This window comes from Moschus berezovskii, chromosome 25 (genome assembly GCF_049115385.1).
Source record: "Moschus berezovskii isolate FMDL1 chromosome 25, NW_MosBer_1.0, whole genome shotgun sequence".
In the NCBI taxonomy this organism is placed as follows: domain Eukaryota; kingdom Metazoa; phylum Chordata; class Mammalia; order Artiodactyla; family Moschidae; genus Moschus; species Moschus berezovskii.
In genome coordinates this window covers 19,544,442-19,572,125 of record NC_142484.1, presented here as the reverse complement: position 1 = coordinate 19,572,125, position 27,684 = coordinate 19,544,442, and the positions used below count along the sequence as shown (strand labels likewise).

The following is a 27,684-nucleotide window of genomic DNA, read 5'->3' as shown; positions in this document are numbered from 1 at the left end:
ATTTCTCCTAAAGGAGATCACTGGACACTTATACCATTATACGACAGAGTTGCACAAAGATATAGGTGTGCGGATGTAATCAGGGTTGTAGACAAATGGCAAAAATTGGAAGCAACCTAAAATGTTCCAGAAAATAGGTGATTCTATAAATACACCATTTATTAATTGATTAAATATTAAATACATATGAAGCCATAAAATAAAAAATGCTTTTACTGCCCAAAATAATGTCAGAGATACACTATTCTGAGTGGAAAAAAACAAAATGCAGGTTGTACAATGCATTTTTGTATCCCAGTCCCTGGCATACAAGATTATAGATGTTTTCTATTTTTGTTTGGTGTGCTTTATGGCTTCTCTGGTGCCACAAAGAATCCACCTGCCAATGCAGGAGATGCTGGTTCGACCCTTGGGTCGGGAAGATCCCTTGGAGGAGGAAATGGCAACCCACTCCAGTATCCTTGCCTGGGCGTCCCATGGACAGAGGCACCTGGCGGGCTATAGTCCGTGGGGTTGCGAAGAGTTGGACACGACTGAGCGACTGAACAGTAACATAGAGAAATGCCTGGCGTGATGCTGGGAAATAACTTTGGTCATCTCTGTGCAGTGGGAGTCAGTGTGGGTTTTTTATATTTTTTCCTATGTTATGAAATATGAAAATCCTATTTTTTACGATTATGCTTTGTCTTTATAAACAGAAAAAAAATTCTTCAAAAATGTTATGTGGAAACTGTTGTGGTTGCATTAAAGTCAAGTTAGGGGTACTATTCACTTGACATTTTACCTCGCAATTCTAACCAGAAAGCCAAATGCAGTTAAAAGTTTCCGATTACTAATGTGTAAAGTTTCCATTTACACACTTCGTTCTTTTGATCTGTGTTCTTGAGATCTTCTAGCCAGGGAAGATGCTAACGTGGAAGAGAACAGAATCCCACCGGACAGCTCTTCCTACACTAAGTCTTTTATTGACAAAAGTCATCAGAAGTATTGCAAAGCTGTACAGACTGTCCTTAGCTACATGGACTTCCTAGCAGAACGACTCCCCATGAAGTTACCACTCATTAGCGTATTGTGAATTGTTAAACATCAAGGATTTTCTCTGTGGCCAGGGGCTTTAATTAGAATGGTCAGCTGAAGTTTGTGATCTGAAATGTAGCAGAGCAATTTTAGGTTAAAAGCACTTCAAGTCAGATTTACCTTCCATCCACAGTTATGTTTTGAGTCTATAGATAAATACCAGTGAGAAGTCAGAGGTCTTTCACTGCTGTTATTTTATAACCCCGTACCGGGCATAGTGCTGTGTCCAAACTTTTGCATAGTGAAAATTACTTAGGTTGAAAGATTCTGTAGGCTGCAAGTACGTTCACGAAAATCAAGTAATGGGGAAAAGAAGATAATTCTTTTATAATTCACTATCACAAAAGCCGTTACTTTGGTATATTTCAGTTAAGTTTTCCTTGTGCATTTCCGGTTGTAAACAAAATCTATGTGCAGTCCTGGTTCTTTTTAAATTCAGCGATGCATATCATGCATTTCCCCACATGGCGCAGTCTTCATAGCCAGTGACAGACTGTGTTATAATCTACTGTCACAGTTACCTAATTATTCCCCTGTATTAGGCAATATCTCGTTTTTTTCCTACTGTAAGCACTGCTGCAGTGAACCTATCTTCATCCCTGGAGTTTTTCCTTTTGCCAATAATTTCCATAGGTTGGATTCCCAGTATAATTACTAGGTCAAAGGTAACATTTTAGTGGCTGATAAATATTGCTCCAGTGTTTTCCAAGAGGGGAATCCCAATTTGTGTGTTCGAGCACCGTCTCTTATTTTTACTCCAGCTGTCTGTGTTTCTGTCTGCTGTTTTCTCCCGTGTATTCAGTTTTAAACTTCTTCCTAGACATTATTTATTCCAGTGCTGTCCAACAGAATTTTCTGCGCTGACCGAAGTATTCTATCATCTCTGTCCAGTACTGTAACCACAAGCCACACGTGGCCATTGAGTTTTGAAGTGTAGTGTGACTGAGGAACTGACTTTTTTCTTTTTTGGCCACACCATGCCGCTTGTAGAATCTCAGTTCCCCAGCCAGAGATCGAACCCACCCGCCACTGCCCATCCACATCCCCTGCATTGGAAGTGCAGAGTCCTAACCACTGGACCATCAGGGAAGTTCCTGAGGAACACAATTTTTAATTTAAATCTAAACAGCACATGTGGCCAATGGCAGTATATCAGACAGCAAGGCTGTAAGCCCATTCTGGGGGTGTTAGCTCAGCTACTAGTCACTCTTCTGCTTGGTTGAATTTGCCCCCTTGAATGCTGCCTCCTGTCCCCGGCTGGAGTCGTTTTATTTACCTAAACTTGGCCTTCTGGGCTAGTTAGGGACACACTTGTTTTCTCACAAGGAGTGTCAGTGCACTCAGGGACCGCAGTGCTTCCCTATCATCTTGTACAACAGTGAGAAGACTGACCTGGTTTATGCCCCTGCCTAGCTGTACAGTAGTAAATAATTTCATCCTTCTTAGTCAGACTATGTGCTTTCACCTCTCTTTAGTTGGCTGCTTTCCTGTTACTAAGTTTTAGCTGTTCGGTCGTATTATCTGATACTGATGTGTGTTCTGTTTAGCAGGAATCGTGAGAGAAGGCCAGCTGAATGGCTCATCTGCAGCACACAGTGAAATAAGAGGTACACTGTTTCCTGTTCTACCGTTTGTCAGCAGAAAACGTTTTCCCAGAACTCAGTTAAGACCTTGGAGAATGACTTAGCTCTCCTACCTGTAGAGTCTGGATTTTCCTACCAAGTCCATTCACAGGTTTCCTAGTATTTGGTGTCTTGTCTTCTGAAGGATTAAGCTTGACTTCAGTTTCTGCAGCTTTAGATGGATAAACCTGACATGTGAAACTTCACTTACCGTCTTTTTTCTCTCTGCAGACCATAGTACCTGAGAGGGCTAGAGGAACCGCCACCGTTAGATCAAGCTGTCAGGGCCTACTGTGGAGTGTTTAACAAGTGAACTTACAAGAACCCGAAGCAGCTCCTAGGAAGTACCAGTACCGAGGCTGAAAGCTGGGGGTTAATCCTTCATGCCGGCTCGTTCCTCTGCAGCCTGTTCCAGTTCAATACCCAAGTGACAGGGACCCAAATGGAGCCCCCACCCCACCCCAGGCTGGACAGGCTGTGTCCACACAGCAGGTCAACAGGACATTTCCACCGAGCATGGCTGCGCGGAGGACTCGGGCTCTCGACGCCACGGGTTCGCCGTGGCCCTTGTGGGCGTTTTGTACTCTATACTTGGTTTTTCAATTAAGCTTAATGGCTTTTTTAAAATACGACTTGAAGCTCTAGTTTTCTAGACCTTTTACAATGTACAGTATTTTACATAATTGAGCTGTAATATTAAAAGCTTCTTCATTTACTTCCCAGGGCCCCAGCTCTACTTTGAGTCACTTTAGAAAACTCCTGACCTGCAAAGGTACAGGCCGAATTTAAATTTTAAAAGTTCTGTCCTTGTCCCTGTGGGGAAGGTGATCTCATTCTTGGGACAAGCGCTGATTTTCACCAGATTCCTCATCATTATCAGTTCCCATTTCCCTTCTGCCATGTACCCTAGAAACTCCAGTTAGTATGTTGTGGGATCGTAGTTCTGAATCCTCTGTAAAATGACTCCAAGACCTAAAAGGCAATTTACTTATGAAATTTATTTTCTCATATAAATTATGTATTTCTCTGGGCAGACAGCCTTCACCTTATTGCACTGACAGCACATCTGTAACACCAAGCTACAGCAAGTCTTCACAAGGTCTGTCTTCAACGCAGCACTTGTCTACCAGGCACTGTAGAGGCGGCGGAGGAGCCAGGGTCCGCTCGGGAGCAGAAGGGGGAGGGGGCAACACACACCCCTTCTGACAGCTGGTTTTCTCCCGGGAAGGGAAACATGCAAAGTTACGTGTGGATTCTGGAAGTGGGGGGGTCTTGAAGGCTGAGAGCCCCAATGCAATACTGCAGCGCGGCTCCTTTTACTTCTGTGGGAGGCGGGGACCCCTCTCACTCATCTGTAACGCATCACTCTGGCCTCGCTGAGGCTTTGGGGAAAAGGGGAAGGGATCACTGAATTAGCAGCAATTAAGAAGAGGCCATACACTGCCACAGTGTGGGGGTGTTATCCTGGCCCTGCGGACCTGAATGCTGTTTCCTACAGAGAGGGGCCATCGAGACCCAGCGCAGGCTCTCAAGCCTCTTCTCTAATGGAGCGGGGGACGATGCTCGGACATCCCCGTGACCACACTAACTAGCAGAGCTCTGGTGTTGGATCTACTAACCATTGGTCAAAGCTGTAATGAGACCGAGTCTGTAAGCAGAGTGAGGGATGCTGGATTAGGAAGCGGGAAGGGCACGGGGGTGGGGCTGGGATGGGTAGTGGGCAGTGACTGTAACATGATTAGGCCCTCTTTGCAGGTGGAGGCTGGGCTGAACAGAGAGTGGGGTTAGGAGGGGCTGCAGGCCCCAGAGCCCCCCTCACTCTGCCTTTAAACTACACTGAAGACAAGTTGCTCACATACTCTAAAGCACATTCTTGATACAGGGATGGGGACTTTGGGGGAAGCGGTGATTTGGTATCAGGCAAGAGCCACATTAAGCCTTCATGAGGGCAGCCACCACAGCCTTGGCGTTTAGACTGCGTAGGTCACAGTAGGTCTGGCCAGTGCCCACAAAGACGATGGGTTTGCTTGTGATGTAGGTCATAGAAATCGCAGCTCCCACCTGAAGCAGAGAGAGGACACCCAGTCATCTCTGGACCCTGCCTTTTCACTCCCTCAGCAACAGCAGGTTCTGGAACCCATGTGCCCTTAGCGCCTCCACTCCCCTGTGAAGGATGGCCATTCCCCCTCCTGGTCCCACTTTGCCCTGTGTTGTCCGTGTTTACCTTGTCATCAATGGTATCAAATTTGGTAAGGACAATGCCATCAATGAGCCGAGGTGTCTGGGCCATAGAATGGTCAGCCAAGGCTCTGTTGAACTTGACCTGAAAGGAGAAACATGATATAAATATAACATACCTAACTGGTCAGAGCTGAGGTTGGGAAGAGAACCAGGCCCGAGCCCTCACCAGCTGGTCCACAGCTTCGTTGCCTACTAAGGCCTCCCCCACAAACAGCACCAGGTCGGGTGTGTTGACAGTGATGAGCTTGGCCAGGGCAGTCATCAGGGGAGCGTTGTCTTGCATGCGGCCAGCTGTGTCCACCAGCACCACATCAAAGCCTTGGTTACGTGCTAGAAAGAAAAAAGTGGTCAACTCAAAACTTCTGGACTGTTACACTCCTTTCCAGCTTCCTCTCAACAGGTCCTAAACTGGCCCTATTAAAAGTCTGCCTGTTTATTTCCTTAAGTTCTGAATCAAGTTACAAGGTTATGTTTAAGAAGCAATTTCCACACTCTGTTATTAGGCTTATTCAGGGAAAGGAGGGCAGGCGGGTGTGGTGTACACTCAGAGTGCCTAACTCTTTGCAACTCTGTGGACTGTAGCCCACCAGGTTCCTCTGTCCATGAATTTCCCAGGCAAGAATACTGGAGTAGGTTGCATTTCCTCCTGCAGGGGATCTTCCTGACCCAGGGCTAGAACCTGCATGTCTTGTGTCTCCTGCATTGGCAGGCAGGTTCTTTACCACGGAGCCAAACCTGGGAAGTCCTAGCAGGAGGATAAAGGTGACCAAATATTGAGGTAATGAAGGGAATATATGAGGTTTGCCTGCAACTACACGTGTTACCCCAAAGTGGAGCATGGCAATGGCCCATCACTAATTCTGCTGCTGAGCAGAAAGTTGGTGGTAAGGTAACCCTGGTCCTCTGCAAGTTCTAAGGGAACCCCTGGAGCAAAGGGGCCCACACAAGCTCCGCGCTTCCTGTGCACTGTACCAAAGGCAATGGCCTCCATGGCAATGCCAGCAGCATCCTTGCCATAGCCCTTCTCAAACAACTGCACCATGGTGCGACCACCATGGCTCTCAGGGGGGTGCAGGGCGCTCAGACGCCGGGTGTGCGTCCGCAGCTGTTCGACAGCCCCGGCACGAAATGTGTCACAGGCAGCGATGAGGACACTGAAGCCGTTCTCTAACAGCCAGAAGGAGATCTGCAAGAGAGGCAAAACTGTCAGGCGGCCCCAGAGCGGCAGAGAAGTAAAAAGCAGAAGAAACGATGCCGGAGACAGGCTGGGGAACCACACCGACCTTGGCAAGGTTGGTAGACTTCCCCACGCCGTTCACACCACAGAAAGTGACCACGTACGGGCGCTGATGACGCTGGGCATCCATGATGTCCCGGAGCATGTCTACACGGCGCTGCGGCTGTAGAATCTGCACCAAGGACTCCTGCAGAGCTTGCTTTACCGTGGAAGTCACCGCTGGGGGTGGGACAGGGAGGTATACCCATGAAGCCCAAGTCAGGTGCTCCGAACACCTGGCATCTTGCTGAGCTAAAGGGAACTAGGATCCTGCCCAGGAATCCACACCATATCTGACAGCCCTAAGCACCTGACAATTGATTCAAATCCTCTTAAGTTAGATGTCATGAACACCTGAAGTCTGAGTGAAACACCAGAGATTTAGAGATTATAGTTTGTCAAAAGTCATGCACGTAGTATAATAAGAATGGTGGTGACTTCATAACCTCTACCCAAACACTTCCGGGTCTGGGGACATACTTACTGCTGAACGTCCCCATCACCTTCCCTTCCAACTTGTTGGCCACGGATTCACAGAGCTGGACTGCAATGTCTGCTGCCACGTTCTTAGCTAAGGAGGGGGACAAGCGTGGGTGAGTGCCCCAGCAGGAGTGAACAACGCCCATGGTACAGCCCTTCTACCCCACCATCCTTAGCCCAAAAACACAAGTCTACCCTGTCCTGACTCACCAATGAGATGGTCACGCATCTTGTCCAGCACAGATTCCATGTCTTCACGAGTCAGGCTCTTGGAACCCACGAGGCCCTTCAGCATCCCAAACATGCCACCCAGAGTTCCCTTGGTAGCACTGCAGGCACAGAAAACCACAGATGAACGGAAAGCCAGCAGGCAGCCAGCACGTCCTATCCCTTCTGGAGCCATACCCACCACCCGCCACCTGGAATCCCATACCTAGGTTTGGTGGAATTCTGAGCAGCTCCTTCATCATCTGAGCTGCTGCAGTCCAGATCCTGAAGCTGCCTCCCGGGCCCAGTCCCTCGAATCTGGAGGGTGTGGGGAGAGGAAGAAGGGATCAGGAAACTATGAGCTGGTGGGGAGGGAAGCCTGGGGTGACCCTGTCTTACATTGTTCCGACCCTTCGACTCCAGAAGCTCCAAATGTAACCCACCCTCTGGCTCCAAGGAATCAAGGGGACTGCCCTCCTCATCTCTCCTTCCTCCCCTGCTTCTTATTACCGGTAACCCTCACTGTGGCCCCTGCTACCTCTTACCAAGTTGATGTCCTCGGGCGGGGCCGCTTCGGGGGCTCCGTTGGTGGTGGGAGTGCTGTAGTCCAGAACTTCCTTGTTAGCAGAGCCTCCCAGTGCCCACACCCGGGGTGCCTTTTTGCCCTTCTCCTTGGGAGCATCTGACTTACTGGACTTGCTGTGAAGGATTACAGTACAGAGGGTTATGGTGGAGAAGCAGGAGGCAGCATCCACCTCAGAAACAAGGACTCCCTCGCCCCCAACGTATCTGGATAACAAAAGCTCAAGGCAAAGCTGGGCCGCTCACCCGGACTTCTCCATACCCCTCCCATGCTTCTGAATGAACTCTTCTCGCTTCCTGCGGATCTGCTCCTCTTTGGAAAGTTCCTCCCCATTCTCAGGTCCTACTGGGAGACCTGACTTTTCTGCGGGGGCTGCTTTGCTAGTAGCCAGAGGGCCATCAGAACCTGTCAAGGAGAAAACTCACTGAAAAAAAAAAAAGACCAAATTCCAACAAAATAGACAAATGGGGAAAAGCCTTCCAGATCATTCAGAGAAAACTAGGAAGAAACACCTGGGGGATCACCAAGACTGGGGACAATAATGAGGGTGGTGGGCACCTGAGCCAGGGAGGCAAACAATGACAAGGGGAAGGTCAGGGAACCACTTCAGTGCCACCTTAACAACTTCTCATGCCCCTGGATGTCCAAGTTCAAACTCACCTTCCTTCTTGGCCCCCTTGTTTTTTTTGTTATTCTTGGCTTTTTCCTTAGGCTTTTCACCCCGTGTCTCAATCATGGATCTCACAGGTTTCTTGGCCTTTTCAGAATCTTCAAATTTCTTCATGGTAGTGGGAGCACGGATCTTACTGCCCTCCTCTGCCTCACTAAAGAGAAAAGTTTGTGCTAAGTTGCTTCACTCATGTCTGACTCTTTGCGATCCTACAAAGCATCCTAGGCTCCTCTGTCCATGGGATTCTCCAGTCAAGAATTCTAGAGTGGGTTGACATTTCCTTCTCTCAGGGATCTTCCCAAGCCAGGGATCAAACCTGGGTCTTCCACATTGCAGGTATTCTTTACCATCTGAGCCAGCAGGGAAGCCCAGAGAGAAAAAGTGGACAGTCTAAATCCAGGGGAAGGACCCTCACACCAAGAAGGCAATCAGAACTGGAAAGCCAACCCCTTTCAACCCACAGTGTACTACCCACCCTTGGGAAGGACGGGAATTCATCAAGTCTCAGAAATTGATTTTGTAGAGGAGAGGACTCTCACCGAAGGAGCCGCAGAAAGTCATTCTGGAAATCGAAAGTGCCATTCAATAGACTTAAGGCACTCTGCTGTTGGATCTCAGTGCGGTACTTGTCTCGGAACAGCCGGTGAACGTCATCTATCAACTTGTCCACATACGTCAGTGTTAGGATCTTCTGAAAACCTACCTGTTCAGGGAAAGGAAAAGAGCCAGCAGATCTGCTTACATGCCGGCCCAGAACAGAGGGAAGCCAACTCGACCCAGGCCTCCAGGGACTGGCTCAGCCCCCTGGCCGGTTTCCCTGACCTGAGGAGCAGCCAAGCCGTCTGACTGGGCCCAAGAGCAGCTTCCCTTTCCCCCTCCACCGTCCTTGTTTTCTCAGTTACTTCATCCTAGACACTGGGTGTCATTAATCAGGATTTTCTGAATCATCAGGACTGCCTGTCAATGTAATCGTTACCCCTCTAAAATACCCTCACTTACCACAAACACCAACTCAAACTGGTTGTCCAGTTTATACTTGAGAGTGAGTGCCTCATGGGTGAAGGAGTTGTTACCTCCTCTCTCCTGGAAAAAGAGTATATCTCAGAGTTCAGACTGTCCCCTCAAACACCTGGAGTTGGGCCCCTCCAGGACTGCCTTCGGGAAGGAACCCGACCTTCCCCTCAACTCAAACAGTCCCCCAGGGCCAAAAGATTCAGGGGCACTGTTCTCCAGCATTTCACCTGGGAGAAAAGTGTAGACACCCAGCTGGGGATAAGGAGGGGAAAGGTGGGCGGGACCGACATGTGCGAGCAAGAAGGGAGTCCTCATGTAAACAATCAGGTTTACCGGCAGCCGGACACGATCTACACTTCTTAAAACACGTTCTTTCATCCTTTATCTCATTCAGCCTTTGCGACAACAGAAAACCAAGCCGCTCGCAGCGAAAGTGGGGAACGAAGGGAGGTCTCAATAGACTACGGAATCCTGGCAGAGTCCCAGAAAGCGGAGGGGGGAGGGGACATCACAAAGTTGCGGGATGGTCTGACAGGGACGGGAGAAAGAAGTGGAGTCCCGGCTACGAGCGAGCGGCCAGTTTGAGGTGGGCCGACAGGGAGAGAGGGAGGCCCGGGATCAGTCGAAGGGGACGAGGGGTCGGGTCAGGGAGAGGGGGACGAGCCCGGAGTTCTGATCCCGCGGGGGCGGTACCTGCAGCAGCACGGAACGAATTAACGCGTTAACGGGCCCGGTGCATGAGTCGCTCACGCCCTGAAAGCACCAGAGAACGAGCCCGCCTTTGGAAAAAATGGTGAAGAAGTCGAGCATGGCGGCAGCGGGAAAGGAGCCGGGGCCGGCGCCGGGAACTCAGGCCTCGATCTCCGCCGCTTCCTGCTGCGCCAAGCGCTGGACACGTCACACCACCGGCCCCGGAAACCGGCGCAGCCGCACTTCCGCTCAGCGCCGCCCGGATCCCTCCCCGGCTCCGCCCACGGGCGCGCAGGACTGACGTTAACTCCCAGCTGGCCAATGGAGGGTGGGGCGGGCCTGGGCGGGGCTCTCAGCGTGTCACGGGAGGGACCGACCGCCTATAGGGTGGAGGGGCGGGGCCCGGAGGCGTCACTGGCCAATGGGAGTGCTTGAATGAACGACTGGCGGCGCGTAGCAGTGACTGCAGGCTGGGACTGTACCCGGTTAGGGTGCTGCTCTCCTAGCGGCCAGGAGCAGCAGGGCCATGCTCCGGAGGGCGCTGCGGCTCCGCCTGGGCCCGTGCCTCTCCGGACGAGGGCTAGGCACATACAGAGGAGGCTCTACTCTGGGTAAAGTTGAGGGCAGCGGAGGGTATTGTGGTTCTGGGGTGTCCCGTCTCCAGCCTTGTGACCTTCAGGACTCAGAATCCCGGCCCACGCTGGGAATACAGTGGGTCCCTCGGAGTAGGGGGTAACCTTGCCTGCCGGAGCTTGTAGAAACTGGACAGGGATATGGATCCCAGAGTTGCCCTTCTCAGGTGACATATCCCAGATCATTCTGTGCCTGAGTTTGCCACCAGAATTGCAGCCAGGCTGATTCATTGGTTGCACAGAAATTAATGAAGTCCTGCTGGCATGCAGGATGCTGTTTTGTGGCCGTGAGGAGGAAAGAAGAGAAAGAGAGGATTCGATACACGTCCTGGAGGTGTCTGAGGTGTAGCTGGAGAGGAAAGGCTTCGTAGACCAGTTGAAAATCGAAGAGAAGCCAACTAGGATGATGTCCTGCACTGCCAGGAGGTAGTGTTGGTAGCCATACGTGGAACAGGTGGGAACTGAGATCAGCCTTGAAAGATGATGTTTACTGGCTCAAGGAAAGTGTGAGTTCCAGGTTCTGGAGAACTGAGCAAAGGTTAGGAAAAAGTATCGTTTTCGTGCAAGGAATTAGCAAAGGCCATCCGGACAGAGAGTTGAGTAGTAGTATGAAATGATGGGTAAGGTTAAGTCCAGATCAAAGAAAGACTCGAATGCTGAGAAGAGTTTGAACTTGGAACTGGAGACAGTGACAGAAGACTTGGAGATTTATGAGCTTGGTGTGAAAGACAAAAAGATTCATGCATTCAAGGCATATATTGTGCACTTAGAATGGAGAAGGAAATGGCAACCCACTCCAGTATTCTTGCCTGGAGAATCCCAGGGACGGGGGAGCCTGGTGGGCTGCCATCTATGGGGTCGCACAGAGTCGGACACGACTGAAGTGACTTAGCAGCAGCAGGATGTGCCAGGCACTGTGCTAGGCTGGAGATTTGGTGGAGAAAGAAGACATAGCACAGTATGAAGCAATCACAAATGAGTTCAAAGTTGCAAAGTGCACTGCATGTTGCAAAAGAACAGTTCACTGAGCTATGAGATAGCTATGAGATAGTAACAGGATTACTTGGCATAGTCTAGGGGAGGTCAGGAAAGGCATTCCTGAGAAAATGATAACCGAGCTGAGATCGAAAGGAACCAAGGAGTTAACTGTACAGAGAAGTGGGCGCAGAGTTTCAAAGCAGAGAGAACACCTGCCTGGGTCCTCCGTGGCAGAAATGAAGGCTGAGGTTGGAGGGTTCTGGGAAGACAAGGTGAACAAGAGCTAGATCGGGCAGTGTCTCACAGGCCACGTGAAAGATTTTGAACCTTTATCCTTAGAGTGATGGAAAGCCATGGGAGGTTCTAAGCAAAAGAGTGTTTGATTAGATTAATGTTCAGAAGAGGTCATTCTAGCTATGATAGACTCATTGGAAAAGACCCTGATGCTGGGAAAGATTGAAGGCAGGAACAGAAGGGAGCGACAGGATTAGATGGTTGGATGGCATCACCGACTCAATGGAGATGAGTTTGAGCATGCTGTGGGAGTTGGTGATGGACAGGGAAGCCTGGCTTGCTTCAGTCCACGGGGTCGCAAAGAGTCGTACACGACTTAGCTATTGAACAGCAACAGCAAAGCTGTGATAGAGGAAAGAAGTTGGGGGGTAGGACAAGAGGAGAATGAGTGGGAGCTCTTAATAGCCTTTGTGGGAAAGACATCATTGTGGTTTTGTCCAGGGCTGTGGTGGCAGAGATGGGGAAAAAAGGGGGACAGATTGGAGAGGTATTTAAGAGGTGAGTGTAGATTTGCTGGTGGTGATGAATATCCAGGAGAAGGTACCACTCAGAGGTCCATGCTTCTGAGGGCCCTTTGGCTCTGGATGTGCCAGGACCTATTGGTCCAGAAGCCCAGGAGAGAAATGTGTAAGTCCCCTGGCCTGGGGAGAGAGTAGAGAGTGTTCATTTTAGGAAGCTGAATCTTGCGGTGCTAGGTATAATGCACTCAAAGGAAGTGAGACTCGGGCACAGAGATCATGAGGCCAAGCTGCGGAATGCCGCTGGGTGCCAGCTGACCTTGTGGGGACTAAAACCTCCGTGTCAGTTTAGCCCACCTTTTCCTCGACACACACATACCCCACCCCGCCTCTTGGAAAGGAGATGCATGGCCCTCTCTGACCATAACTGCGTCCCACAGACTGGAATGGAAAGGTGTCGGAGATCAAGAAGAAGATCCAGTCCATCTTCCCTGGCGGGGCTTGGAGCCCACTCTATGACACCAGCCACCTGCCCCCCGAACGCTCAGATGTGGTGATTGTGGGGGGTGGGGTGCTTGGCCTGTCCGTGGCCTACTGGCTGAAGAGGTTGGAGAAGCAGCGAGGTGCCATTCGGGTGCTGGTGGTGGAGCGGGACCACACGGTGAGGTCTGGGGTGGGGCAGAGTCAGGCAACTCAGAGTCAGGGGCAGGGGAGGAGAAGAAAGGCCGACATCTCTGAAGGGACAGGACTTTGGCCCTTGTTGCGAAACAGCCCCAGGTTCTTCCTCAAACTAGTGACCTTGACCATAAGGTTTTTACTTTTGAAAGCAAATTTCACAGTGTTGTGTGTTTTGAGATCGTAGAGGTCTGGCCTGCATTCCAGCTGTAATCAGCGCAAACAGTTATTACAACCCCCTTGCAGGCCTCATTGCTTCTGAGGTTTTTATGCTTTGATTGTTCCTGTTTACCACTGCTGGCTAGTCACAGGTCTTGCTCCACTGGCCATGTCCCTCTATTTTCAAGTTAGTAGAACCAAATGTCAGTCTCCAGCCTTGGACTTCAGGGCCATTACCATTTTGTAACATTTTGTATGAGGGTGTCCCGCCCTTTGATGACTGACCCTCTGCTCTGTACCTATCCTAATAAGGATTTTAATGACCATTGTCCTTACTGCCTTCACTGGGGTTTGTTCACTTCATCTCCTCTTAGATTATAAAACCTGAAGGTAGGACTCCCCTTCAACTTTGGACATGTGACTGTCACCCTCCACGACAGTATTCTGCTCCACGACAGTATTCTGCTCACGTGGGACAGGGTCCGCCTCACCTTCTCTCATCTCCGCAGTATTCCCGGGCCTCCACCGTGCTTTCTGTGGGCGGGATTCGCCAGCAGTTCTCATTGCCTGAGAACGTCCAGCTCTCCCTCTTTTCCGCCGAATTTCTACGGAATATCAATGTGAGATTTGGGGTGGGGTGGGGGTGGTGACCCCTCCTTTAGCCCAGAGAGGCGGGCAGTTCTGCTGGCAGGGGAGACAGGGCAGCTAGGAGTTGGAAATGCCAGTTTTCTTCCCAGGGGCAGTGCCTGGAGGGGGCTTTTCTCTGGGTCAGGGCACTGAGCTGAGGGTTGTGGTAAGAAAGCCAGAAAAGTTCCCTCTCCTTTCTTTTTTTTTAGTATTTATTTATTTGGCTGCACTGGGTCTTAGTTGCAGCATGCAGAATCTTTAATCTGTGTTGCATCATGCAGGATCTCTAGTTACAGCTTGTGGGATTTCTAGATGTGGCATGTGGAATCTAGTTCTGTGACCAGGTATTGAACCTGGCTTCCTTGCGTTGGGAGCTCAGAGTCTTAGCCTTTGGACGGAAGTCCCACAGCCTCCCTTCTTGAAGTCAGTTTCTTGGACGAGCTTTTCTTTGCACACAGGAGTACCTGGCGGTGGTCGATGACCCTCCCCTGGACCTCCAGTTCAACCCCTCTGGTTACCTCCTTCTGGCTTCTGAGGAGGGGGCTGCGATCATGGAACGCAACGTGAAAATGCAGAGGTGGGCGCCTGGCGCGGTCTCCACACTACATCTCAGCCACCCTCTGACTCACTTTAGAAGCCAGGGTGACAGAGCTGATGAGACGGGCCCTGCTCCCTAGGAGCTCAGTCTGTCAGGAAGATGGACACGGTCAGACCTCCAGTGTCCCGTGCTAAGTGCTGTATCCAGACATGGACAGTCGCTATCACAGTGGTTCCTAAATTTCCAGGCAATGAGAACCCCCTCAGGACACATCCCTCCTACCAAGTCCCGCGAATCCACAAGTGTTTCCTCTAACAGCCAGAAAGTAGAATTCGTAAGCTTTACAGGGTCTCATGACCAGCCAGTCAAGAGCGGGCATGTTCTCCAGATGGTTCTATGACTTTCACTAGTGACATCCAGCCACGTCCTAAATGCATTACAAATATCAACTCATTTAGTTGTCAGAACATCCCCATTTCCCACATGGGAAACCTGAGGCACCTGGAGCTAGTAGGTGGTGGCGCCAGGATTTGAGCCAGACTGCCTCGTCTGGCCCGTGAGTGTGTCCTTTGGGCACCCGCGATGCTGCCTTTGGGCATCAGGGTTGCAGAGGGGACGGTAGTGTGGTGAGCAGGACTGTACTGGAAGGTGGACGGGGAGGCCCCCCCGAGTAGAACAGAGCGACCCTCCCTGTTGTGAAAGCACAGGGAACAGTTGGGGGTGGCAGGGGGCTTGGTGTGGCCAAAGGGAGTCTAGGGTGTCAGAATGGAAAGGGAGAGCAGAGGCTGAAGAGTCTCGACCAGGCAGCAAGGAAGAGTGACATGGGAGAGGTGACTGTGGAGCCAGGCCCACCCTTCTCTCTCTCCTCCCCCGCCCCCCCATACACACACTCATCCAGCACGCATGCGCAGACCCACACATTTCTCCAGGCAGGAAGGAGCCAAAGTCTGTCTGATGTCTCCGGAGCAGCTTCAGAAAAAGTTTCCCTGGATCAACACAGAGGGAGTGGCTTTGGCGTCATACGGTGAGCCTTGCTTGGAGAGGGGGTCAGAGGTTGAGGGGCGCCTCAGGGTGAGACGTCTCAGCACCCCGCAGCCAAGTCAAGGAGGAAGGCGTCCCTTCTGGCTGGCAGGACCTCCCCCGGGCCAGGCTGGCTCTCTGTCCTTTCGTAGGAGCCAGCTCTGGTGCAGTTGGTCAATGAGACATTCCCCGGCTTACGAGCCCTGAAGAAGAGTCAAGGGGTGTGGGGAAGACGACAGGAGAGGAGCATCCTAGGCTCCCTTCACGAGTCTTCTTTCTCCTCACAGGACTGGAGAACGAGGGTTGGTTTGACCCCTGGTGTCTGCTCCAGGGGCTTCGGCGAAAGTTACAGTCCATGGGGGTCCTTTTCTGCCAAGGAGAGGTGACACGTGAGTCTGTGGCCCGGTGCCCATGGCTTGTGTCCTCTGCCGCCGGGGAGGTCAGCCCACACCGGGTCTCACCTGCACACACAGGCTGAGCAAGGGGAGTGGGGGCTTCTCCCCGGGTCTGGTTCTGAGCATCCTAACTCCAGCTCCTAAGCAGATTTTTCCGTGACTCATGAGCTGCTTGAAGTTCCGGCATCCTCCTGGCCTTTGTGGCCAAGTTCGTCCTGGCTTCCCTGTCCCTGTTGGCTTTAGTGCCTGTGGGTCAGCTCCCAGCCTTCAGCTTTCTGTCCTTATGGAACCAGTGGAAGCTCCATTTCCTTCCTCTTCGAGGCCTCAAGGACTTATCTTCTTCCTTTTTTTCCTGCAGGTTTCATCTCTTCATCCAGCCACATGGAGACTGCCAGCGGGGAGCAGGTGACTTTGAAAAGGATACATGAGGTCCATGTAAGTTCCCAGCCTAGGGGCCTCCTTTAGCAAAGTGCAGGGTGAGGAAAATCATGACTGTCCTTGCGTTTATGCATTTTAACTCTTTTTAATTATAAAGGAAAATTGGTTTACCATGTTGTGTTGGGTTTCTGCCATACAACAGCGCAAATCAGTCATAATTATATATATTCCTGCTTTCTTGAGCCTCCCTCCCCGCTCCCATCCCACTCCTCTGATTGTCACAAAACACCAAGCTGGGCTCCCTGTGTTATATAGTCCCTTCCCACTAGCTAGCTATTGTACACATGCCTGTCCTTTTGATCTTCTTCTACCCATTTCCCGTGTGGGTAAACTGAGGCTGGGCTCCGCAGGTGAAGATGGACCACAGCCAGGAGTTCCAGCCCGTGGAGTGTGCCATAGTGGTCAATGCAGCGGGGGCCTGGTCTGGGCAAATTGCAGAGCTGGCTGGTGTTGGGAACGGGCCGCCGGGCACCATGCAGGGCACCAAGCTGCCCGTGGAGCCGAGGAAAAGGTGACTCCTCCAGGGCTCTGCAGGGGGTGGTGACACGAGGGTCGGGGTGGGAGGGGTCACTGTTCTCACCACTTCTCACACTGCTGGTCATGGCAGGTATGTGTACCTGTGGCACTGCCCCCAGGGACCAGGCCTGGAGGCACCGCTCGTCGCAGACCCCAGTGGAGCCTATTTCCGCCGGGAAGGATTAGGCAACAACTACCTGGGCGGCTGTAGCCCTGCAGAGGTAAGCTCTGTGGGGTCAGGGGACCAGCAAGGAGATGGAGAGTGGGTGTCACTCAGGAGTCAGGCTTCCTTGGAGGGCCCCACGCGGGTACTGATGTCACAGTCCCCTCTGGCTTTGAACTGGGGTCTCTTTCCCCCCCAGCCTCCGCCCACCAAGGGGACCGACTAAAGAGGTCGGTGACATCTGGATCCGCCCTTGTGTCCTGGACAACGTCAGCACTGTCCCCACCTCTCCCTACCAGGAGGAGGAACCAGACCCAGGGAACCTGGAAGTGGACTACGACTTCTTCCAGGAGAAGGTGTGGCCCCGTTTGGCCCAGAGGGTACCAGCCTTTGAGACTCTAAAGGTAACTGGACTGAGACAGACGACCCTGGAGCCTCTGGGCCCGCTCCCAGAGCCTGCCGGCCGCCCCACACAACAGGGGCCTCCACTTCGCAACGGCTAAGGACCATTCTGTGGGCATGCTCAGCGGTGGTCGGGGGGACCAGGAGTGAGGTGGGGTGCATAGGCAGCCCTCCCAGTAGCCCCACGTCTCGTGCCCCTGCAGGTCCGGAGCGCCTGGGCTGGCTATTATGACTACAACACCTTTGACCAGAACGGCGTGGTGGGCCCCCACCCCCTTGTCGTCAACATGTACTTTGCGACGGGCTTCAGTGGCCATGGGCTCCAGCAGGCCCCTGCCGTGGGGCGGGCTGTGGCCGAGATGGTGCTGGAGGGTCACTTCCAGACCATCAACCTGAGCCCCTTCCTCTTCAGCCGCTTTTACTTTGGAGAGAAGGCCCAGGAACACTGTATCCTCTGAGCTCGGGAGCGCCTCATGGGCCCGCCACCCTCTCTAACCTGGGGCTCCGATCCTGGCCATGCTCATACCTCCTCACAGCTTGGGCACCCCCTAGCACCACGCCAGGGTCTCCTCCACCCGCCTCTCTTCCAGGGCACCCTGGCCCATATGGGCCCGGGCCCAGGCTGACGGAGAACGATGGGGCAGGACCCCAGGACTGGTCACGGCCCAGGTTGATGCCTCCCACCAGTAGCCCAGCAGGACAGAACACCTCGGAGGACCTGTACCAGTACGCAGACTGGCTCCTTCCTGGTACCAACCCAGAGAACTGCCTCTGCCTCTCTCTGCAGAGTGCAGCAGAGCCCAGACCAGAAGCAGCCTAGGGCAGCTTGGCCTCGGTCTGTTGACTTTTCTGTTTACCCTGCTCATTGATCAATAAATGTGATTAACTCCTTCCTTTTAGCAGTCCTCTGTCCCTTCGTCTTTTCACCTAATGGCAGTCGCTTTTGAAACAGCACCCTAGCCAAAAAAAAAAAAATAAGATGGAGGTGGCCCTCCCAGATCATCTGTTGGGAGAGGTGGGGAGGAGAGGGAGGTTGTGCTGCCAGCGGGGACAGTGGAACCCCTGAGTAGAGGGTGGGTAAGTGCCAGGACTTACCAGGTGAGCAGAAAAGGAAGAGGCTCCTGAATGCGGAATGAATGCAACAAACTCTTGCTAAAACATAGGAAGGAAGTTGCCGGGGGCAGGGGGCAGGGATGGGGCAGGCTGAACCCAGTATCTGTGTTAACCCTATGAGGCTGCCTCTTCAGTGTCCAGTACCCACTCACCCTTCCTTCTGTACAGACACCCCCACCTACGGTCAGAGGAAAAAGGCCTTCATCTGGCTCCTCCTCCAGCAGCTACTTCCTCCAGGACTACAAATGCTGCACTTGTTAGGAAGGCAGGAATGAAACCTCTGTGGCTCAGATGGTAAAGAATCCACCTGCAATGAAGGAGACACAAGAGACGGGTTTGATCCCTGGGTTGGGAAGACCCACTGGAGGAAATGGCACCTGGGAAATCCCACGGACAGAAGCCTGGCGGGCTACAGTCTATTTCAGTTCAGTTCAGTGGCTCAGTCATGTCCGACTCCCTGTGATCCCATGGACTGCAGCACGCCAGGCCTCCCTGTCCATTGCCAACTCCCAGAGTGTACCCAAAATTCGTGTCCCATCAAGTCGGTGATGCCATCCAACCATCTCATCCTCTGTCCCCTTCTCCTCCTGCCCTCAATCTTTCCCAGCATCAGGGTCTTATCCAAGGAGTCAGTTCTTCCCATCAAGTGGCCAAAGTATTGGAGCTTCAGCATCAGTCCTTCCAATGAATATTCAGGACTGATTTCCTTTAGGATTGACTTGTTGGATCTCCTTGCAGTCCAAGGGACCCTCAAGAGTCTTCTCCAACACCACAGTTCAAAAGCATCAATTCCGTACCCAGCTTTCATTATAGTCCAACTTTCACATCCATACATGACTACTGGAAAAACCATAGCTTTGACTAGACAGACCTTTGTTGGCAAAGTAATGTCTCTGCTTTTTAATATGCTGTCTAGGTTGGTCATAACTTTTCTTCCAAGGAACAAGCGTCTTTTTATTTCATGCCTGCAGTCACCGTCTGCAGTGATTTTGGAGCCCCCAAAAATAAAGTCTGTCAGTTTCCACTGTTTCCCCATCTATTTCCCATGAAGTGATGGGACTGGATGCCATGATCTTCGTTTTCTGAATGTTGAGCCTCAAGCCAACTTTTTTACTCTCTTTCACTTTCATCAAGAGGCTCTTTGGTTCTTCTTCACTTTCTGCCATAAGGGTGGTGTCATCTGCATATCTGAGGTTATTGATATTTCTCCCGGCAATCTTGATTCCAGCTTGTGCATCTTCCAGCCCAGCGTTCCTCATGATGTACACTGCATATAAGTTACATAAGCAGGGTGACAATATACAGCCTTGACACACTCCTTTCCCTATTTGGAAACAGTCTGTTGTTCCATGTCCAGTTCTAACTGTTGCTTCCTGTCCTGCATACAGATTTCTCAAGAGGCAGGTCAGGTGGTCTGGTATTCCCATCTCTTTAAGAATTTTCCAGAGTTTGTTGTGGTCTCTGGGGTCACAAAGAGTCAGACACGACTGAGCGACTGACCAACAATAACAATGAACCGTCTGGACTCCTGTGGGGCTTTATTCAGGCTACAGGACTACACTTAGCCTGGTGTCTGTCTTCCCTTTGTGAGGGACACAGGGCCCTAGCCTTCACCTCTGCCCCAAGACCAAGTGTGACTAGCCTATCCTTGGCTCTCAGTGTGTTTACCTGAGTTCCTCTCTGCTCCTGCTGGAGGCAGATCCATCCCTGGCCTCAGGGACTTTTCAGTCTAACAGAGGTTAGCTGCTTGAACACAAGGTTCAAATAACAACGTACTAGGATGTATTGGAGGGTAAGGAGGTGGAAAGGGCAGGTTAAGACAAGTTTTCCTGCACAAACTGCAAAAATGACCCTTGCCAGAAGTGGTGGGGTTTGAAGAGCGGAGATGGGAAAAGGGAGGACACCCTGGGAGAAGGGGACCCATAGATGGCAGGGAAAGCAGAGGTAAACACTCCATGCAGAGTAAAAGGAACCCTTCCTGCGCACCTGGGCACTGGGGTAGCTGTCTGACAGGCTTAATCTCATCTCTCATCTACTTCTCCCACAACACTGGGAACCAGATACCATAATCTCCATAAGGAAAGTGAACCTAGACAGGCCCAGTACATTCCCAAGGTCTCACCTCTAGCAGATGATGAGCCCTGGATGTGAACCCCAGCATTTCACTCCAGAGCCCCTCTGGATCACCTTACAGCACACTGCCTCCCAGGATTCCCACCAAGTCCTTTTGTCTGGCTGCTGAGAAAAGTAGAAAGTCAGATTGAAAGGGAGGTCATGCATCTTGTTCCTTGCTGCTCAGTCGTGTCAGACTCTTTGCGACCCCATGGACTGCAGACCCCAGGCTTCCCTGTCCTTCAGTCTCCCAGAATCTGCTCAAATTCATGTCCATTGAGTCAGTGATGGTATCTAACTCTCTCATCCTCTGTCATCCCCTTCTCCTCCCACCTTCAATCTTTCCCAGCATCAGGGTCTTTCCCAATGAGTCAGTTCTTCGCATCAGGTGGCCGAAGTATTGGAGCTTCAGCTTTGGCATCAGTCCTTCCAATGAATATTCAGGACTGATTTCCTTTAGGATTGACTGCTTTGACCTCCTTGCAGTTCAAGGGACTCCGAAGAGTCTTCTCCACCTCGGCCCTATTCAACCACCTCCACCCTCCAGCATTTCAGGTACACAGCAGTAGGAGGGTCTCCCACACCGACATGCCAAGGAACACTGCTCAGGAAGATACTGGCATTCCCTCCAAAGGGAAACAAGCTCAGAAAATGTCACTCCCTATATCCCCCGCGGCTGCTTCACACGTCCATCAACATCCCAAAGAGATGTCCCTTCACTCTGTTTAACCCAGCACTCGCCACCGTTTGCCCATTAACTCGGCCTGGCTTTAGTGCCTGCAGGGCAGTGCCCGGCCGTGTGCTTGGACTTGAACGTGAACTTCAGGGGAGCGTGACGGGCCCGGTGGCCCTCGGGGTGGGGGTTGCAAGCGTCTCCGCTGTTACCACCGACCCGACTGTGCCTGGCCTTTTAAAAAGCCTGGCATCATTTTCCTCACTTGCCTGAAAGGCAAAAAAGGTATAAACGATTTCCTGGCCGGGTGTTGGGGCTTCCCTGATAGCTCAGTTGGTAAAGAATCCGCCTGTAATGCAGGAGACCCCGGTTCCATTTCTGGGTCGGAAACCCCGGTTCCATTCCTAGGTCGGGAATATCCGCTGGAGAAGTGATAGGCTACCTAGCCCAGCATTCTTGGGCTTCCCTTGTGGCTCAGCTGGTAGGGTGAGAGGACTCAAATGAGTGAATCAAATGTACTTTCCTTGTTTGACAGAGAACAGCCCCGAGCCTGCAAGTTCCGCTGCTGGTTTCGGGGAACTCGGGAGGAGAGACCTCGCCAAGCTTCCCGCCAGCTCAGTGGCTGCGCGTAGGCCCGCGATCCTGCCCGCGGGCCCGAGGACGCGGGCGCGGAGGACTTGGCCGCCGGCGGGCAGGGCGTCCTCTCGGGCCCGGCTCCGGGCGCGGGAGCGGCGGGCGGAGGAGGGGCCGCGGGGCCTGGCGCCTCGGCGCTTCCGGGGCAGCGGGCGGCCGAAGGCACTTCCCCCGGACGGCGGGCGGCTCCGCGCCGGAGTCCGCGCCCAGCGCTGGGCGCACCGAGGCGGCGCCCGGCACAGCCAGGCGCAGGTGAGCGCTCGGGGCCCCGCGGGCCGGGATGGGCGGGGAGAGCAGGACCCCGGAGGCAGTGGAAACCCCCCTTGGCCCGCGTCCGACCCAGTTAGCGGGCGATCCCCGGTGCCCGCTCCTTCCCTGGGGCACCTCTGCCGGCTTCGCCGTCATTCCCTCTCCGCCCCTTCACCTGGCCGCCCGTAGCACCCACAAGGCGGAAACGGGGTGAAAAGGCCCCGGAGAGCGCCATCACCTTCTCTGGCGCCAAGAAGCTCGTGCGGAGAGTCCTTGATCCTGGGCAGCCTGGCTCGGTCAGGTGGCTTCCGTCTTGAACCGGAGATTCTTTTCCATCCAGTCTCCCCGCCTCTTTCTCTGCCCGCAGCCTCTCTCTCCTCTGATGGCCTTTGAGACCGTGTCTCAACAAGAGCAGGGCTTTGGGTAGGAGTCTGTGAGGGGGGGATCCCTTCCACAGTCATTTCGTGAACCTAGGCCATGGGCTGGGCATCGCGTGACAGTACTGAGCGAGACAGTCAGCCCCTGTCCTCCACCTGGAGACGCTAGGAAACACACACGCAGCCAAGTGCAGCTAAGAGACGGGAGGTTGGGGCACACACTCATTGAGCTGACCCAGCGGCTACGGAGTCAGAAATGACCTTTTATAAAAATTGAAGTACAACCTACACACAGAAAAGTGCCCAGATCTTAAGTGTACAGCGTACCCACTCTCACTGCAGGATACATAAAACATCACACCCTCCAGATGCCCTTTTGTGGGAGGTGTCTTCCAATCACTTTCACCTAAGGGTAACTGCTACCCTGGCTTTAACACCATAAGTCATTATTTTTGGTTTTGAACTTTGGAAACTTGGGGTCATACTTCTGTACTTTTGTGTGTGGTGTTTTGTACTCAATATGTTGATTAATTCTTGTTGCATTTAGCGGTGGGGCTTCCCGGTAGCTTAGCAGTGAAGAATCTGCCTGCAATGCGGGAGACGCAGGTTTGATCCCTGGGTCAGGAAGATCCCCTGAAGGAGGGCATGGCAACCCACTCCAGTATTCTTGGCTGGGAAATGCCATGGACAGAGGAGCCTGGCAGGCTACAGTCCGTGGGGTCGGCGAAGAGTCAGATATGACTGAAGCGACTTAGTACACATGCATGCGTTTATCGGTAGTTTATTTATTTTCATTGATGTGTAATTTTGCGCTGTATGGATCGACCCCAGTTTATTTCTATATTCTACTGGATACATAGATTGATGGATACCAATTGTTTCCGGTGCGGGGTTGTTGTAAGTAGTGCTGCTGAGGCTTTCTTATTTATGGTTGTCTTTTGATGAGCATATGTAAGCACTTCTGCTGGGTATATTCCTAGAAGGGGAATATAGCACCAAACAGTTTTTCAAAGTCCCTGTACCAATTTACATTCCTACAGGCAGTGTATGAGTTCCTATTTCTTCGCATGCTTGATACTGTCTGTCTTCTTCATTGTAGCTATCCTGCTGAGGGAGGGGAAAGTCGGGTTGCACTGAGGTTTAATTTGCATTTTTCTGATGACTGACGAATTGTGCATCTTTTCATGTCTGCTGGGCATTTGGATATCCTTTTGTGAAGCGTCTGTTCAGTTCTTCTGCCTGTTTTTCCAATAGGTTGTTTCTTTTTTCCTTACCAGTTTGTAATTCCTAAATATTATGGATATGAGACATATTGGATATGTAATATTTTCTGTCTCAGGAGATTGCTTTTTCACTCTCTTGATGATGTCTTTTTGAAGAACAGAAGTTCTTCAATTTAACATTGTCCAGTTTATCATTTTTTCCCTTATGGTTCTATTACTTATGTTCAGTTTTTTGTTTTTTTTTTTTTGATCGTTACCTATTGGGGACATAGGGAGTGTGTGAAATGGGTGAAGGTGGTCAAAAGGGATAAACTTCCAGTTCTAAAATAAAGAAGTTCTGGCGGTGTAGTGACAACATGGCGACTATAGTTAAGAATACTGTATTGTATATTTGAAAGTTGCTTAGGCAGTAGTACTTAAAAGTTTTGAGGACAAGTGGGGCGGGGTCAGGCGGTTTGAAGAGACGAAGACGGAACCGGAGCCGGGTACGGGCAGCGGACGCGTCAAACCGAGAGCCGAACATGGTAGTGAACGTGTACTCAGCGTCGGTCACCAGTGATAACTTCAGTCGACATGACATGTTGGCCTGGATCAATGAGTCTCTGCAGTTGAATCTGACAAAAATCGAACAGTTGTGCTCAGGGGCTGCCTATTGTCAGTTTATGGACATGTTGTTCCCTGGCTCCATTGCCTTGAAGAAAGTGAAATTCCAAGCTAAGCTAGAACATGAATACATCCAGAACTTCAAAATACTTCAAGCAGGTTTTAAGAGGATGGGTGTTGACAAAATAATTCCTGTGGACAAATTAGTAAAAGGAAAGTTTCAGGACAATTTTGAATTCGTTCAGTGGTTCAAGAAGTTTTTTGATGCAAACTATGATGGAAAAGAGTATGACCCTGTAGCTGCCAGACACGGTCAAGAAACTGCAGTGGTCCCCTCCCTTGTTGCTCCCGCTCTGAACAAACCGAAGAAACCTCTCAGCTCTAGCAGTGCAGCTCCACAGAGGCCCATTGCAACACACAGAACTACTGCAACCCCTAAGGCTGGCCCGGGTGTGGTGTGGAAGAATCCTGGTGTAGGGAATGGAGATGACAAAGCAGCTGAATTGATGCAGCAGGTCAATGTATTGAAGCTTACTGTTGAAGACTTGGAGAAGGAGAGAGACTTCTATTTTGGAAAGCTCAGGAACATTGAATTGATTTGCCAGGAGAACCTAGAGGGAGAACAACCCTGTGCTGCAGAGGATCGTGGACATTCTCTACGCCACAGACGAAGGCTGTTAATGTGAAATCTTGGCAGAGAACGTTTTAATAAATAAATGCCTTAAGAGTAAAAAAAAAAAAAGTTTTGAGGACAAGAAAAAAATTGTCAGTATATAGTAATAGATGTTAACTAGACTTATTGTGATGATCATTTCTAAATATATACATAAATTGAATCATTATGTTGTTCACCTAAACTAGTACAATGTTGCTGCTAAGCTGCTGCTAAGTCGCTTCAGTCGTGTCCGACTCTGTGCGACCCCATAGACGGAAGCCCACCAGGCTCCCCCATCCCTGGGATTCTCCAGGCAAGAACACTGGAGTGGGTTGCCATTTTCTTCTCCAGTGCATGAAAGTGAAAAGTGAAAGTGTAGGCGCTCAGTCGTGTCCAACTCTTCGCGACCCCATGGACTGCAGCCTACCAGGCTCCTCTGTCCATGGGATTATCCAGGCAAGAGTACTGGAGTGGGGTGCCATTGCCTTCTCCGAGTACAATGTTAGATGTTGATTATATCTCAATTTTTAAAAATCAGGAAAGTAATCATAGTTAGGAAGATAATCGCCTATATTTTCTTCTAAAAGCTTTGTTGGGATTCTCATGTATATCTACTATCCGTTTGAAATTACTTTTTTAGTATGTTGGGGTGTGTGGGTCAAGATTCATTTGGTCCTACAAGGCGGTCTATATTGACCCAGACCACCTTTCCCACTGCACTGTCAGCTTTGTTATAAACCGGGAGACTATATAGATGTGGGTCAGTTTCTGAACACGCTTCCATTAGTCTGTCCTTGTACATGAATATCATTGTGCCTTAATTCAGTTCAATTTGTCGCTCAGTCATGTCCGGTTCTTTGCGACCTCATGAATCACAGCACGCCAGGCCTCCCTGTCCATCACCAGCTCCTGGAGTTCACTCAAACTCATGTCCATCGAGTCAGTGATGCCATCCAGCCATTTCATTCTCTGTCGTCCCCTTCTCCTCCTGCCCCCAATCCCTCCCAGCATCAGAGTCTTTTCCAGTGAGTCAACTCGTCGCATGAGGTGGCCAAAGTATTGGAGTTTCAGCTTCAGCATCAGTCCTTCCAATGAACACCCAGGATTGATCTCCTTTAGAATGGACTGGTTGGATCTCCTTGCAGTCCAAGGGACTCTCAAGAGTCTTCTCCAACACCACAGTTCAGAAGCATCAATTCTTCGGCGCTCAGCTTTCTTCACAGTCCAACTCTCACAGCCATACATGACCACTGGAAAAACCATAGCCTTGACTAGATGGACCTTGGTTGGCAAAGTAATGTCTCTGCTTTTTACTATGCTATCTAGGTTGGTCATAACTTTCCTTCCAAGGAGTAAGTGTCTTTTAATTTCATGACTGTAATCAGCATCTGCAGTGATTTTGGAGCCCCCAAAAATAAAGTCTGACACTGTTTCCACTGTTTCTCCATCTATTTCCCATGAGTGATGGGACCAGATGCCATGATCTTAGTTTTCTGAATGTTGAGCTTTAAGCCAACTTTTTCACTCTCCTCTCACTTTCATCAAGAGGTTTTTTAGTTCCTCTTCACTTTCTGCCATAAGGATGGTAAACGACCTTTAGGATATAGTTTTGAAACAAAGGGAGTTTTTTAAAACTTAGGAACCGTTTTCCAAAGACCAGTTTGCTACATTTGACAAATACAGCAGCACATTAAAATACTTCCCATTCATGTTTGGTCAGTAAGATATATTCCTATGTGACTGAAATACAGCTAAGGTTTTAGATTTTAACAATCAAAGTCACAATGCTTTTGATTTATAATTTAGGGAGTTCCCTGGTACATTGACTAGTGGTTAGGATTCATCGCTGTCAACTGCTATGGCCCAGGTTCCATCCCTGGGCTGGAAACTGAGATCTCACAGGCTGTACAGTCAAAATATAAAAAAATAAAATAGTGGGTGCTTCTATACACACACGCACACACACAGACATATGAAAATTTTGACATGCTATCTATTTATTTCTGGCTATGCTGGGTCTTCATTGCTGTGCGGGCTTTCTCTGGCTGGGACGAGGAAGGGCTCCTCTCTAGTTGCAGTGCGTGGGCTTCTCATTGCAGTAGCTTCTCCCCTTATGGAGAATGGGCTGTAGGTACTTGGGCTTCAGTAGCTGTGGCATGTGGGCTTGGTAGTTGTAGCTCCGGGGCTCTAGGGCACAGGCTCGGTAGTTGTGGTGAGTAGGCTTAGTTGCTTCTTAGCTTGTGGGATCTTCCCAGACCAGGGATTGAACCCGAGTCTCCTGCATTGGCAGGCAGATTCTTTACCACTGAGCCACCAGGGAAGCCCTTAACATGTTTGGTGGTGGTTTAGTTGCTAAGTCATGTCCAGCTCTTGTGACCCCATGGACTGTCACCCACCAGTCTCCTCTGTCCATGGGGTTTTCCAGGCAAGAATACTGGAGTGGGTTGCCATTTCCTTCTCCAGGGGATCTTCCTGACCCAGGAATCGAACCCCAGTCTCCTTCATTGCAGGCAGATTCTTTACTGACTGAGCTATGTTTAAAAGTCTTCAAAATTTACAAAATGTAGTGCTGAAAGCATTTGTACTTTGTTATATATTTAGCAAAAAGATGTAGTTTAATATAGATTATAAGACTTCAGCTAATTACCCAGAGTTCTATGACTGTTTTCTGCCTGCTAGAGTCCCATCTTAAATCTGACTTTATAGCAAAATCAATAGTTTGAAATTTATTTCACAAAATCAATCCCAAGATTTGCTGGGCACTTTTCAATTATTCCACTGCTTATATACATCGAGACAAGTGGTTCCTTGCGTCAGAATTACCTGTAGAGCTCTTAAAAAATACAAATTTGTGGGCCCCACGTTATTGAATAAGAATTTCCAGAGGTAGC

The 27,684-nt window shown here is 50.7% G+C and overlaps 4 protein-coding genes, 1 long non-coding RNA gene and 1 pseudogene across 16 annotated transcripts in view; 4 read left to right on the top strand and 2 right to left on the bottom strand.

The window, feature by feature from the left end:
• SIRAL1 (SIR2 antiphage like 1) overlaps nucleotides 1-3,414 on the top strand; it is a 47,477-nt gene extending 44,063 nt beyond the window's left edge. For 2 of the 3 annotated variants that reach the window (XM_055415909.2, XM_055415910.2), the window contains 2 exons: nucleotides 2,625-2,684; nucleotides 2,931-3,414. In XM_055415909.2, the coding sequence (XP_055271884.1) occupies nucleotides 2,625-2,684; nucleotides 2,931-2,944 (74 nt within the window). In that variant the 3' untranslated portion in view covers nucleotides 2,945-3,414. The remainder of the gene's footprint in view (nucleotides 1-2,624; nucleotides 2,685-2,930) is intronic. The other variant, XM_055415911.2, reaches the window with a different exon arrangement.
• A 263-nt stretch (nucleotides 3,415-3,677) lies between these two features.
• SRPRA (SRP receptor subunit alpha) lies at nucleotides 3,678-10,085 on the bottom strand. Its single transcript, XM_055415908.2, has 14 exons — nucleotides 9,864-10,085; nucleotides 9,156-9,239; nucleotides 8,696-8,859; nucleotides 8,147-8,310; nucleotides 7,732-7,891; nucleotides 7,449-7,602; nucleotides 7,130-7,221; nucleotides 6,907-7,025; nucleotides 6,701-6,787; nucleotides 6,224-6,396; nucleotides 5,913-6,126; nucleotides 5,107-5,270; nucleotides 4,924-5,022; nucleotides 3,678-4,760 (listed from the first exon to the last, which is right to left on the bottom strand). The coding sequence occupies exons 1-14, from the start codon at nucleotides 9,978-9,980 to the stop codon at nucleotides 4,632-4,634; spliced, it is 1,920 nt and encodes a 639-aa protein (XP_055271883.1). The 5' UTR covers nucleotides 9,981-10,085; the 3' UTR covers nucleotides 3,678-4,631.
• A 227-nt stretch (nucleotides 10,086-10,312) lies between these two features.
• FOXRED1 (FAD dependent oxidoreductase domain containing 1) lies at nucleotides 10,313-18,568 on the top strand. 4 transcript variants are annotated; one of them, XM_088832286.1, is made up of 11 exons: nucleotides 10,313-10,471; nucleotides 12,663-12,883; nucleotides 13,566-13,676; nucleotides 14,142-14,260; nucleotides 15,151-15,245; nucleotides 15,529-15,630; nucleotides 15,995-16,071; nucleotides 16,425-16,585; nucleotides 16,682-16,811; nucleotides 17,053-17,157; nucleotides 18,437-18,568. In XM_088832286.1, the coding sequence occupies exons 1-11, from the start codon at nucleotides 10,387-10,389 to the stop codon at nucleotides 18,527-18,529; spliced, it is 1,299 nt and encodes a 432-aa protein (XP_088688412.1). In that variant the 5' UTR covers nucleotides 10,313-10,386; the 3' UTR covers nucleotides 18,530-18,568. The 4 variants fall into 4 exon arrangements, with proteins under 4 accessions (XP_088688412.1, XP_088688411.1, XP_088688414.1 ...); XM_088832285.1 differs by lacking the exon at nucleotides 18,437-18,568 and adding an exon at nucleotides 17,359-18,048; XM_088832288.1 differs by lacking the exon at nucleotides 18,437-18,568 and adding an exon at nucleotides 17,359-18,048 and having other exon boundaries at nucleotides 14,112-14,260.
• Nucleotides 14,255-22,415, bottom strand: LOC129548946 (uncharacterized). 6 transcript variants are annotated; one of them, XR_016036402.1, is made up of 5 exons: nucleotides 22,174-22,415; nucleotides 20,391-20,506; nucleotides 18,421-18,575; nucleotides 18,251-18,307; nucleotides 16,467-16,602 (listed from the first exon to the last, which is right to left on the bottom strand). It is a non-coding gene; the product is annotated as an uncharacterized LOC129548946 (long non-coding RNA). The 6 variants fall into 6 exon arrangements; XR_008684426.2 differs by lacking the exons at nucleotides 16,467-16,602; nucleotides 18,251-18,307 and adding an exon at nucleotides 14,255-16,095 and having other exon boundaries at nucleotides 22,174-22,410; XR_008684423.2 differs by lacking the exons at nucleotides 16,467-16,602; nucleotides 18,251-18,307 and adding an exon at nucleotides 14,255-16,045 and having other exon boundaries at nucleotides 22,174-22,407.
• Nucleotides 21,589-27,684, top strand: part of TIRAP (TIR domain containing adaptor protein) — a 19,495-nt gene continuing 13,399 nt past the window's right edge. The window contains exon 1 of one of the 2 annotated variants that reach the window (XM_055415907.2): nucleotides 21,589-21,938. The gene's annotated coding sequence lies outside the window, so the exon portion shown is untranslated. The remainder of the gene's footprint in view (nucleotides 21,939-27,684) is intronic. The other variant, XM_055415906.2, reaches the window with a different exon arrangement.
• LOC129548345 (microtubule-associated protein RP/EB family member 1 pseudogene) lies at nucleotides 23,672-24,819 on the top strand (annotated as a pseudogene).

Coding starts and splice junctions, on each gene's coding strand:
- SRPRA (XM_055415908.2), bottom strand. CDS start 9,980: ATGCTCGACTTCTTCACCATTTTTTCCAAAGGCGGGCTCGTTCTCTGG. Junction 9,240..9,863: donor TTCGTTCCGTGCTGCTGCAG/GTACCGCCCCCG, acceptor CTCTTTTTCCAG/GAGAGAGGAGGTAACAACTC. Junction 5,271..5,912: donor CATGGAGGCCATTGCCTTTG/GTACAGTGCACA, acceptor TTTTCTTTCTAG/CACGTAACCAAGGCTTTGAT.
- FOXRED1 (XM_088832288.1), top strand. CDS start 10,387: ATGCTCCGGAGGGCGCTGCGGCTCCGCCTGGGCCCGTGCCTCTCCGGA. Junction 16,812..17,052: donor GCGGCTGTAGCCCTGCAGAG/GTAAGCTCTGTG, acceptor TCTCCCTACCAG/GAGGAGGAACCAGACCCAGG. Junction 17,158..17,358: donor CAGCCTTTGAGACTCTAAAG/GTAACTGGACTG, acceptor GTGCCCCTGCAG/GTCCGGAGCGCCTGGGCTGG.